General features: G+C 44.8%; 1 protein-coding gene across 7 annotated transcripts in view; it reads right to left on the reverse strand.

The window, feature by feature from the left end:
- Positions 1-13,063, reverse strand: part of TENM2 (teneurin transmembrane protein 2) — a 960,873-nt gene that overhangs the window by 438,608 nt on the left and 509,202 nt on the right. For 2 of the 7 annotated variants that reach the window (XM_057729578.1, XM_057729541.1), the window contains exons 1-3: positions 2,560-2,685; positions 1,765-2,069; positions 1,120-1,202 (exon numbers count right to left, since the gene is read on the reverse strand). The exons of 1 other annotated variant lie outside the window; for it this stretch is intronic. In XM_057729578.1, the coding sequence (XP_057585561.1) occupies positions 1,120-1,135 (16 nt within the window). In that variant the 5' untranslated portion in view covers positions 1,136-1,202; positions 1,765-2,069; positions 2,560-2,685. Of the gene's footprint in view, positions 1-1,119; positions 1,203-1,502; positions 1,651-1,764; positions 2,070-2,559; positions 2,686-7,188; positions 7,306-13,063 lie in introns of those variants that run through there. 4 more of the 7 variants (XM_057729555.1, XM_057729561.1, XM_057729549.1 and 1 more) reach the window with 4 other exon arrangements.

Raw genomic sequence — 13,063 nt, forward strand, 5'->3', positions numbered from 1 at the left:
GACTTCCCTGGTGTTATAGCAGTTAAGAATCCGCCTGCCAATGCAGGGGACACAGGTTCGAGCCCTGGTCCACAAAGATCCCACAGGCCGTGGAGCAACCAAGCCTGTGCACCGTAACTACTGAGTCTGCACTCTAGAGCCTGTGAGCCACAACTAATGAGCCCACATGCTGCAACCACTGAAGTCCATGTGCCTAGAGCCCGTGTTCTGCAATAAGAGAAGCCACTGCAATGAGAAGCCCGCACACAGCAATAAAGAGCAGTTCCCGCTTGCCGCAACTCGAGAAAGCCTGTGCAGCAACGAAGCACCAACACAGCCAAAAATAAATAAATAAATTAAAAAAAGAAAAGTTTTGATGGAACCCCTTAAAGCAGCAGGTAAACAAAGCATCAGCACTGTTGGGAGAGGGGGAAATGAAGCTCAAAACACCTTGCTCCTTTACCACCAGTTCAGATGGTTAAAAGCAACTTCTCCAGTTCCTAGTAATCCACCCATAGGATCATATCACCAGCAAAATTTCCAAATGCTATTTTATAAAACACATTTGGATGATGCTTTTTATTTTATTTATTTTTTAAACCTATTTAACATTAGTATTTTTTTCTTCTAGTTTTATTGAGATATAATTGACATCCAGCGCTACGTAAGTTTAAGTACATAGCATAATGATCTGATTTACATACATGAAGTGATTGTCACAATAAGTTTAGTGAACATTCAGGGATGATGTTTCTTAAGTGGAGGAAAAAAGCCCACCAACTATGCAGCACTTAAAAAAAAACAACCTCATGTCCCTACGATGAAAGTGTCTGAATATTCCTACATTTTTTTCTAGTCAATTTAAGTCAGTTATAACTTAACCCACTTAAACAAGGCCCCATCACTGTCAAACCAGCAACGGCAGAAAGAACCATCTCTTAAAGGACAAGTTGCACAGACCCTTCCAGTCCAACCAAACGTGACATCTGTACTTTCTCTTTGTTGACACACCAGCTCCTATCAATGGCCAAAAACTGTAAAACAGCCCAGACCTGGGAACACATCTTTGCTCAGATCTCCCGCTCGAGAACCCTGCTCCCAGCTACTTCCCCAACAGGTAGGAATATATTTGACACTTACCATTCTGAAGCTTCATGTCTGTCAGGCAAATGAAATAAATTAAATGGATCCTGCTTTAATCTTCTTTTCTAGACCACAAATGCCTTAATCAAAAGGAAAGACAAAAACAAAAAACAAAAAAACAAAAAAACAACAAATGTTCCCTGAGGTCCTTCCCTAAACCACCAGAGTAGAAGTGAGGAACAGCTGTCTTTTTTACTCAATGCCCAGAACTTGTCCCTTAATATTGACAACAGAGAATTATCTCTAACCTCCCTCTACTCCATCCTCCCCATCCCCCATCTTTTCCCTCACTTCTATAATTTGTGGCCAAGACGAGGCTTAAGTTACACTTTAAATCAAACTCTGGAAGATGCTTCAATTGGGTATTTGGCTTGGCAGACCTCCTGTAAAAATCCCACGTAAAGACACATTTGTTTCCTTCCTGCAAATGAACTGTGGCGTTTGTGGTCCCTCTGGCTCTCTCCAGTGCATACTTCGCCTTTCAATGAGCTTAAGCTGCAGGGACTTCATTTGGGGTTAGCTGTCTCGCAAAGCTCGTTTGGCTCTTACCATTAAGGCAAGAGGCTCTAAAAGGCTAGCAAGATGCTTTTAACTATGTTGGAGGGGCCAGTCATATCTTGTTAGCAACAGCTGCACACTTACCAGGCTTTCAGGGACTTGACAGAGCTGTCCCGTTCCTTCTGGGATTAGGAACACAGAATGGAATTAACCAATCGTTCACTGGAGCCAGCCAGGCTGCACCAGATTCTCATTCTCCCCAAAACCAAGTGAGGCTGCTTCCTCCAAAGTTACTGCTCCGTCGGCTTCTCCTGGCATACACAGCCCGCCAAGGCCCTGGCGGCCGTTTCCAAACTACGACTCAATAAAAGGATTTTAAAGGCTGTGCCGGGAGCTGGGAGCTTCAGATCCCAGTTTGGCTCTTTCTCCATCAGCATTCCTCAGCAAGCCTGCACAGAGCGAGGTATGCTACATTATTTATGTCAGCTCTAGGCTCTGGAAAACACACTGGCATCCTGATTACTAAGAATCCTCATGGATACAATTAAACCCTTCCCACATATATTTTCTCACCCCCTGCCCCCTTCCCAGATTCAACCTCTTTCAGAGGAAACAAAAGCACTTTGAGGCGTGTCCCAGCTCATCTGTTACAAGCCAAGAGAGCACCGAAATATGGCCACGAAATATGGCCATGCTGGCAAATGAGCTGAGGGAAAAGGACACTTTCCCTGGAGTAGGTGAAAGACACTCCAGGGAGGACGCTTCAGGTAATAGTTTGGGGAACACCCTGCAAGTGGCCTCCTTGGGTTGGGGATATTGACATGGATGGAGGCAGCAAAGTGGAGGCGCTACAAAAAAACTATTTGAGATGAATTCATGGAAGATTGATTTAGAATGGGCTGTTAAGGGAAGGAAGGGACATTTGGCAACACGACTAACCTTCCAAGCTGGATGAAGAGCAATCACGCTCACCCAACAAATGCTCCTTGGTGCCCCATCCAAGTCACAGCCCTAGACGGGAAGACCACGGATTTAGCCAAGTAGAGCAATGATCCTGTCCCCAAGTCTCTTCTTTAGCAAAACAAACAACTCTCCAAGTTGCAGTCCGCCATCTCCCTTCTGGAAAATAGCTCGGCCACACGTCCTGAGCCGGGCCTCTTAGCCACAGGCAGAATGCACTGCACGCTGGCGCAGCAGAGAAAGGCGGATGACAGCAACTTCCTCCTCTGTGGGAGCAGTGAGAAGGCTGTGAATTTCCCCCGGTGTCTAGCTAGAAAGTCCCTGCTTGGCGGGCAGAGGTGACTTCACTTTGTGAAAGCCCCAGGCACCACTTAGTGAAACCACCTTTGGCAGGACCTCACAGTGAAGTCAGTTTAGGTAGGCAAGAAGTCGGCTGGGGGAAAGGCAATTGTCTCATCCAGGAACACAAGGAGAAAAGAGCAACCTGCTTCTCTCCAAAGGCTTCCTTGGAACATGTATTTCTCTGTTGTGCCAGTTTTTTTGTTTTTTTTTTTTAAGTGACTGTCACTTCCAATGACTTAGTCCATCCCCACTCAGATATCTTGGGTGGAAAATTGGTGTGTGAGCTGGAAACAACGGTAAAGGACACAGTGTAGGCAAATGGAGCAGTGCCCAGAGCAGGCAAACCCACTCTCTGATGCACACAGTAGCAAAGCAATGGGGAATTTGTTTCAGTGCACGAAGAAGCAGCGCTTCCCTCAACCATAAACAGATGAAAGGGAGCATAGAACACACACACCCGTGTACACACACGCATTCACATATCACAAAATGATACAACCCAGGCACCCCAAGACCTGATGAATGGAAAACAGATACAAGTTGCCCTATGGGATGATTTCAAGTTAGGGTATTGGCTGCTTAGACCCAGAACAATGGGTCATCCAACCCACTGACCCTTAAGGAGGTCTTGGCCACATGTGGGCACCAATGTGCTCTCAGCTAGAAGCGACTTCTCTCATCTTCTCCACTAAGGAATCCAACCCATGTTGTAATTTCTGTTGGAAAGGACATAGAAGCAGCTAACAAGAGTGATGAGAACAGAGATGATTCCCTGGGAGAAAGATTAGTTAAGAGTATCATGTATTCCTCCAGTAACTAAGCAATCATCAACTTAGAGGCTGACCTCAGGCTAAAAGTCTTGGCAAGTATCCTCCAAAGACCCTCTTGCTGCCCTCCAGAGCTGCAGTGTAGGTGAGACCTGTGGGTCTATGAGTGCTCTGCCAACCTGTAGCCTCAGATGAGCTGTTCAACCTCCTAGAGCCCCTGTTTTCTCATCTGGAAACTATGGACAGTGAGACCCACTTCTAGGATTTTGAGAATTCTGTCAGAAAGGTCAAGGGTTTGGGACTTCCGTGGTGGCGCAGTGGTTAAGAATCCGCCTGCCAATGCAGGGGACATGGGTTCAAGCCCTGATCTGGGAAGATCCCACATGCTGCGGAGCAACTAAGCCCATGCGCCACAACTACTGAACCTGCACTCTAGAGCCTGCAAGCCAAAACTACTGAGCCTGCAGTCCGCAACTAAGGAAGCCTGTGTGCCTAGAGCCTGTGCTCCACAACAATAGAAGCCACTGCAACGAGAAGCCTGTGCACCACAACGAAGAGTAGCCCCCACTCGCCGCAACTAGAGAAAGCCTGAGAGCAGCAAAGGAGATCCAACACAGCCAAAAATAAATTAATTATTTTTAAAAAAAGAGCGAGAAAAGAAAGGTCAAGGGCTTAACCCAGGGCCTGGCACCTTGCGAGCTCACAATAAACCTTGGCTACTATGATGAATTTTCAAAAGCTTACCGGTTCAGTGGCACAAAACTGACCCTGACTGGCTTGCAGATGTCCGAGCCCCGTCTCTAAGTGCTCCCCCAACAATCGGATCGTTATTGACAATCTGTGTGCCAAGTGCTGTAGTTATCACTCCCGTTTCCCTCAATAAACTTGCTCATATGAGTTGCCCCATGACAGAGATGCCAATAAAAACTGAAGACAGTATAAAAACTCAGAGTATTAATCGGCAGATCGTGAAACATTTATTTTTTTTTAAAAAGGGAATTGCAACACTTTAAAGGTCAAATGAATACCTTTCTGTTGATTAAACCGTAAACTAAAACTACTTCAGAACTTTGATATCCAAAGCAGGGCTGCTTTACTTGATTTCTGCTTTGTTTGTTTGTTTTAGTTTTTTGGCCGTACCACACATGGGATCTTTGTTCCCCCACCACGGATCGAACCCATGTCCTGCATTGGAAGCGTAGAGTCTTAACCACTACACTACCAGGGAAGTCCCTGGGCCGCTCTACTTGAGATGGAAGAAAAAGTGGCCCGAAGTCACATCCTCTAGAACCCTCCATCCACTTATCCGCACCCCCTTCCACAAGCTACACAAGGAACAGAGGTTGAAAACCTCTAATCTAATACAAAGCTAGCATTTTGTGAAAAAAGACAAGGAGGGCTGGAGAGATTATGGGATTCACTCAATTTCATGTCACCCAGCATAGCTCAGCTGGAACCCACAGGTCTCACATCATGTCAAATGCTCCTTCCATCCCCCCATAAGGCCAAAGGTAAAACCAATGGAACTCAGGTTTTTATTTCACTGTCCAATAAGCTGGTTTTGACTCAATCCATCTTTCTGCTTTAATACTGTGTGTATAGGACCCATACTAAACTTCATGATGAACTTAATTTTTTTTTTCCAGAAAGTGATTATTTTAAATTTTAAGTTCCTCCATAAATGAGGTTTCACCGTTCTCCTTAAGCCATTTACTATCTAAGGGTTTCGATCAAGGTTTTAAAATCTTTCGAATGAAAAAAGCAATACTTCCAATTCTTCCTGTTTTCTAAAGGCTGCATTTTCAAAGGATGATGACATACACAAGTTATTATCAATAGCTTTGAAAAAGAGACATTTGCCCATATATGTCTTCTCTAATGATCTAGTTAATAGATCACTGTATCCTCTTCTGTATATACAAACACAGGAGGTCCTTAACGTGCAGTTATTTGAAGTAATACCACTCTCCTTCTTGCTTATATAAACAAGGACTATCACAATTATAAAAGAAGCAGGTTCTACAACATTTCACTACTAAGAAATAACCACACATACGGACGCATGGACATCGTTAAGATTCTTTTCTCAATTCAAGTTTCAAACATGTCCATCTTTCGTTTCTTGTCAAACCACCTGAACAAAAATGCCGTATGTTACATCATTCACTGAAGCTATTTCTCCAGTTGAAACATGAACTATGAGTTCTTCTGAAACACAGCAGCTAAATCAAGTCGTAACATGGCCTTGCTTTATTTACGGCACAGATCACAGCTCATCGCTTTCTAACACAAGGCATGATTTTGCTTCGTTAATTTTTTCTCTTATTTTTTCCCACCATGGTATGTACTAAATTGGGCAGCATGAAGGTGGACACTTCTTCTCTTACCAGGTCTCCTTCCCCTGAGGGTAACCGACTCTGCTGGGTCATTTGTACTTTTACAACGTATGGGGTTCGGATGCTAGTCTTAAAACACAGGCTTCCTTTGTAAATAATGTGGAGGCACTCTTGGTGGTCTTTAAATTCTAGGGTTTTTTTTGCCCATGGAGAAGCTCAAACTCCATTTCTAATAATAAACATCCTTAAATATGTACTCCTGAGACTACCTAAGAGGCATAGGTGTGTCTTGTTGGCAGCAGAAGTGAGAAACTATCCTTATTTCCAGAACAACACGATGGATGGCCTGGGGCACCTACATCCTGTTTCCATCAGGCAGAACAACTGTTTCAGGCCATCCTTTAAACTGGTGGCCTAAGAAGTTAAAGTGGAAGAGAAGACTCAGAAATTGTATACTCCTCATCTGATTAACTTTTCTTCCACGAAGCAAAAGAAAAACAGTCATCACTCCCCCTCAGGTTAAAGTTAAGCTCTTTAGGAAGAGGACTCAGTATGTTTCTCATATGTAGAGGCTGATTCAGAAACTCGGTTGATTCTGCAACATTCCAAGTTATCGCTGGGCCAGAAGGTAGCAGGGCTTCTGGTACAGAGCCCGCAGAGAGAGTGCAGGGATGGGGTAGAATGTCATCCCATGGTTCCTCCTACATCATGCCCTCTCTTTCTGCTCCAGAATGAGATTTCCTATATAACCCTTCCTGGGACCTTTCTTGATGATGTGGTTCTGTTTTCCCTTTTTAGACTGAGTCACCGGTGAAGGTAAGGTTTTCCTAGTGTTTTAACAATCATTCTCCAACTCAACTCTCTCCTTCTGAGCGGTTCTACATCAAAGGCAAAATCAAGATAAAATGACGTATCCTAATATGGATTGAAAGGGTTTTAATGGGACTCACATGGTCATTTTGTCCAAATCCCGCATAACATACGTGAGGAAAAAGAAGATCAAGGAGGATAAGGGATTTTCCTAATGTTGTCAGGGCTCACGATGGAGCTGGGAAAAGAACCCTGGCACAGAAATTGCTCTCATTGATATTGACTTATTATTTGATTTCCTTTCTCTTCCTCCCACACCAACCATCCTCCCACTTCCCCACCCTTTGCCAGACCTGAACAAAGATCGTGATGCACATTTTCTTAGTCTGTGATCTCCTGTTGCCAGGGAGGAAGTCTAAATCTGGGCGCTGTTCTAAGGAGGCCTTTGTAGGATGTTCAAACGCCCATTGTGGACAGGACGACAATTGCAGGGGCAGCTGTTCCCCCAAAATGTTCACCACTGGAGCGTGGCCTCTCACGTCCAACCTCTTGTTCAGACAGAACTGGATTTGAATCTCCGAGCAGTGTGTGTCCTAACTTTACCTTTTGTATAAATACCCTGGGAAGATAATGGTGCCTGGTGCACCCAGCTCTTCTGAAGGTTAGACTTACGGAGCCATGCCTGGCATATACTGAAAACTCAGTAGCTAGGCACGGTCATCATCATCTTTCCTTCATGGAGTTGGATACATCCTAGTAGACTTATAAATTCTCCTCTAAGCACTTGAGAATCCCAGGCAAAGCCCACTCATCTGGAGGACTCCCTCTCTGAAAGGCGTGTCTCCTGAGTGGCCAGCAATATCCTGCCTTATATCCTTCCACTGGGAAGAGGGTTGTTAGGACACGTTGGATTGAACACGTCTGTGAACATGCAGTTTTTGGCTTAAAACCACAAGGAAGACAGGACTTTAGACAACCGGGAATTGTGACTCAAATCCATTGAGCCCCAGGGCATCACTGTGGTCTATGTTTCTGCCTGGGGATGTAAGCTCACGATTTCCCACTTATCACCACTGGCTGGGAAAGGGTGGGGCTGGCCCCGACTCTCCTATTAATGCAACACGTGGGAAATTTTCCTAGATCAGAGTTTCTCAAATGTTAGTCATTCTCCTACTACCTTCTGGACCTTTGCTCCACCCAGTTCCTCCCTGCAGGGCCTACAGCTGTCATTCCATCCAATCTTGCCTGTTCCAGTTGCTTAATATTTTTCCTTACATTGACTTATTGTTTTTAATTTTGGCCTCATCCTAGCTAATAATATTCATGAAATCACAGCTTAGAATGGCTAGCTGTGCATGTCTACATATATATACATGCTTATGTGTATATACATAAAATTTCTAATATGCATTTCAATAAATAAATAAATATTGATATAAAAAATCATGTCATTTTTTTGGTACCACACACACTGGCACCCAATGGCACTCAGACATGTTTGGAAATAGCGTCCTAGATGAAACACTATTCTTTTCTCTCTTGAACTACGATGTGCCTTTTCCTCTTCAGAATACAGTGCCTCAGAGTGAAATGTCACCAGGAAAAGAGATGCTCTAAAAATGAAGTTTTGATTATGTCCTATAGCCTGGACAGAAAACTCAGAGAAGGGCCCGCATGCTACTTTTCATCCTGGGGGCTGATGCTTGAGGGTGTTAAAATGCTATTTATTTTCGGACAGGCTGCCTGGGCTTGGCACCATGTAAATCCAACGTGTTTGTAGAGGTTCCCTAGGGGACAAAGGAAAAATCATCTGTATAGATCAAACGTGTATTAGCTGCATTAGCGATTGGTCCCTGGAGACTGATAAAGACCTTTTTAGACAGATTTCCCTGCATAGCTTTTTAAGAGTTTTCATTGAACTAGCCTGGGATATCACGGGTTTGGGGCTTTCTTCCAGTCCTAAGTGTTAGAAGAGAAAGGTGGAAAAAGAGAAGCTGGGATGAGAGCCGGAACCTTCATCATAGGCAAATCTCGATATCGTGTCCACATTCCCTTCCCCCATCAATATTTCATGTTCCCAGAGTCATAAGAAAACACATCTGTTGCCTTCCTGCATTGTAATGTGTGGGATGGCAGAAAGATTATTATGGCATAAGTTTAAGACTTTAAAAATTCATTACCTTCTCAATTTAGAAAGCTGACTGTGGTTAGGACTTAGGAAGGCTTCACAGGCCTGAAACGACCAAGGAGGACAACGTCTTGCTCCTAAGAAATCTGTGCAGTGTGAGATGCGGGGGTGGGGGCGGGGGGGGGGGGTGGGTAGATGATTCTAACTGCTACTCCCCGGGCTGCCGAACGAGACAGGGCAGCGGAGGCCTCAATTCTCCGCTTCTTGTCCACGGAAGGGCTGCTTCTTCCCTGGCATCGTCTGGGGCAACAGAGGGGAACGCTGCTCTGACTGTAAGCTCAGAGGCAAAATCCGAGTTTTCAAGAGGGTGTATTCTCCCTGCTTTTTTAGCATTCCACTGCTCTTTCCAGGGTAGCACAGTGGGTCCCAGGGCTTGGCTCAGTGGGGTGGGGGGGGGGGGGGAGGGTGTGTGGGTGTGGGGGGGTGTGTGTGTGTGGGTGTAGGACTGGTAAGCTCTCGAGTAAAGCAACTCCTTTTCAGAACCCTGGCTAGTGACATAATAGTCCTCCATCCTCTGCAGACCTTCCAACTCATTCATCTGGGTCGGTTTGACTGCCTTCCTTTCACTTCTGGACACATCGCAGAGGCTTAGACAATCTCATAACATCATCCCCCTCCTCAGTAACTGGGACGCACACAGCCCTCCTCAGAATGGAGGGGCCCGGGCCCTGCTCACGAAGGAACAAGAGCCACTGGCCACACCAAGGGTCCCCAGGAAACTCTGAGACATTCCAGGGCAGGAGGCAAAGCTTTGCCTTTCTAGCAGCTGCTTCACGGAGGCATGCAGGAGAGCTTAACCTGAAGCAAACTGCTTATGGAAGAAATGACTGTAACTTCCTGGCCTGATGCTGTACCTCATAATCTCATCCCCTGTGCCCTACCTTCTCTTGGGGACACCGTCACCGGTCTGTGTGCCACCCTCGACACCTCGCTGTGGCTCACAGACACATTACTGCTTCTGCTCCATCCCCCTCCCCTGCTGCTGCCTTTCTCATTCGCCTTGGTCTTCAGTCATGTCTAGTGGGTTGTCAAAGATAGGCATCACTCAGCAAGACTGTTTTCCTTGAGCTTTAAGCATGAGACCCACATGTCCTTAGACACAAGCCTGGTGGAAAAGGCAGCTAGGAGTTCATGTCTGCTTCTGCCAACGGCCCACGGAGCATCTTTTCCACAGACACAGTCGGAACTTAGTGGGATACTCTCAGGTTGCCACTTAAAGAAGGTAATGTTTTCTAAGAAATCCTAGGGCATGAGATTAGATACAGGAGCATTCGGTTTCCATGAGTAGCATTCACCAATAAACAAAAAATACAAGTCTTCATTCCTTCCATTTCTAGTCAACAAATAGAAAGTTGGGATGTCAGAACCCGGAGAGTTCTACACAGGGACCTCTGCCAAGGCAGTACCCACCCTTGGGGGCAGGTTTTTTCCGACGGAGGTGGATGGGGCAAGCTTGCCCTGGCTGTTACTTCAAAAGAGTCAGAGCAATTCTAAATGGAAACAGAGTATCACTCCTACTTAAAAATCCTCCAGTGGCTCCATCACCCATAGGACAAAACCTTCATTCTAACCCATGACTTTCAGCTCCTCCTCTACCACCTGCCTTTTGCTCTATGCTGCAGGAGCATTTCATTTCTTGGATGATTTCATCTTGTGTCACACTTTAAGCCTCTATACATGAGGTTTTCTCTATTTAGCAAGCTTTTTCTTGCTTTCCTCTATTTCTTAAACGTAGGAGATAATTCCTACACTTCCTTCAAACCCAATCAAACCCCTCCTTTGGGGGGATTTTCCACACCCTTTGCGCTCCAGGCATGACAATCTAACCTCTATATTAAATGACTTGTTCCCTGTAAAGCACTCTGAACAGTGACTAGCACACAATAGGCACTTCCTAATTTGTAAAAGCTCTAAGTATTGCTTCATCACTGCATTAAACCTCGTAATTACTGTGTTTACTCCTGTGACCTTATTGGACACGAAGCTCCTGTCTATGACTTGAAATGTCTTGCCAGTGTTTGGCACATAGTAGGTCTCAGATAGGATGGGCTGAGCTAAAATGGACTAAAGCAGTTCGGGGGTCTGGGAATTCTACCGGGTGTCTGGTTAATTACTGCAGGATCACTCGTGGAAAAACTTAAGAGTGAGGCTCTTCTCAATTCTGTTCTTAGGAGACGAAGTCTCATACTCTCCTTCAATTCTATCTGGGCACTACTATCTGGCTGTGTTACTCACCAGGCCAGTGCCCAGAAGCCACACATCACAGGAGAAAAAGCAGCAGAGGCAAGGCAAGAGCTGGCTGCCCTCTTTCCACTACTCTAATCAAGCTCTGTGTTACAGTGCCTTCCCTTAATCTGATTTGAGAAGGGCCTTAATAGCAGGGTAGAAGCAAAGAATGAAGCCCGTCCTTCGAGCTGCCGCTCACGTTAATGGTGCTTTCTGTAGTCCACTGGGACAAGTGCGACCCCTGACTGGGGCCAATTGTTGCTCTTGGATACAAGTATCAGGCCCTGCCTGAAGGTGCACCGTGGTTGATGGCACAAGTCAGCCCTTCCTGATTTAATTAGAGTTTTTTTTTTTTTCTCTCTCTCTTGACCTTCCGCTTGATTATGTAGTGAAGTATTCCTGGAGAGCAGTAATCCTGTAAACTCGACATCAACCCTCACAGCTATGAAAACGACAAAGCTGTCAGAATTTCAGCCTTACGACTTCCAGACCGGGATCGGCTCAGAGAGAGAATGGCAGAGGAAAGGACCAGGATGCGTTAAGGGAAAAAAATGAAGGGTTAAATACATAAAAGGACCCCGACAATGACAACAGGAAGCTTTAAATTTCAGGTTAGGCAGGAAACTTTGGCCTTTCTGCCTGTGCCATTAACACAGTGATTTAGTGATTTCCGTGGGAGCTGCCATCCCCTTGGAATGTTATTGGTGTCAGAGTCAGGGAAAATGAGGAAGTCTTGTTTTTCTCCCCGAGTACGCAAACAGAAGCTTAGAAACATGTTTGCATTTGGATTGGATGATCTAAACCAACAAAGTTCAACCTTTTCACGAGGAGCTGTGAGCTGTTAGACAAGACCTACTTTCTATCAGGCAGGTTCAAAGTCTACACACTGCAGAGGCTTCCTTAATAAGAGGGACTAATAAGATTATTTCCTTAAAGATCTAACTTTGGCACCCATCCTCCTATTAGACAGCAGAGCCCATTCATTCTCTAAACTGCTCACCTTCAAAAGAAAACCTCTGCTGATGACACCAGGGCGCCAGCATGGCACCAAGATGCTATTCGTAGGATTTTCATTTGGATTTGAAGCGGCTATTATTTTTATCTTTCTTTTTTCTGGATTTTTTTTTCCTGTCACCAAAAAATTAAAATACAAAGACTGCACTTCAATGAGATGAGTCAGAATCACTGTTTCACCTGTCCTCAAAATCTCTTCAGATACGTTGCCTTCACTTGGGGACATATTTAGCCAGCTACCAAAAAAAAAAAAAAATCTAGTAAATATAAGCACATTTCTGGGCAAGCTGGCTTTAATGTAAGGAGAGAGAAATGTGGCATATCTGTATTAAGTATATATAGAACAGAGCAAAGGGCTCTATTCAGAAAATTTTTTTCCAAGCTTCTATTTTGACCCATGTGGGATCATAACCCAAAATCTTCAGTTGAATGGGGAGGTTTGAGGAAGAAAGATCATGTGATCATCAAATGCAATTCCCTCTAACTTCCCACCTCCTACCTTCCTGTATCAAGGCTTATGTGATCTGCTGAAATAATGAGCCATTTTCACTCTCCCTTCCCTGGGTGGGATGATGTTCAGCCATTTACAATTGGCCCCATTTGGAGAAAAGTGATTTAAAAATGGGTACCATTTAAACAGGTCACCGTATTTCTCAAAGATGAAATGGTGATCAGTGTATGATATTTAATGATCTTAAAGAGGCTTAAAAAATGTTTCTCCTGATACAGAGTCGATCTTCTAAGAAGAGAGGATGAAGGCATCTGTGGAACTTGATCCTTTCTAGCCTCCAATGACTGAA

This window comes from Hippopotamus amphibius, chromosome 1, assembly GCF_030028045.1.
Source record: "Hippopotamus amphibius kiboko isolate mHipAmp2 chromosome 1, mHipAmp2.hap2, whole genome shotgun sequence".
NCBI classification, from domain to species: Eukaryota; Metazoa; Chordata; class Mammalia; order Artiodactyla; family Hippopotamidae; genus Hippopotamus; species Hippopotamus amphibius.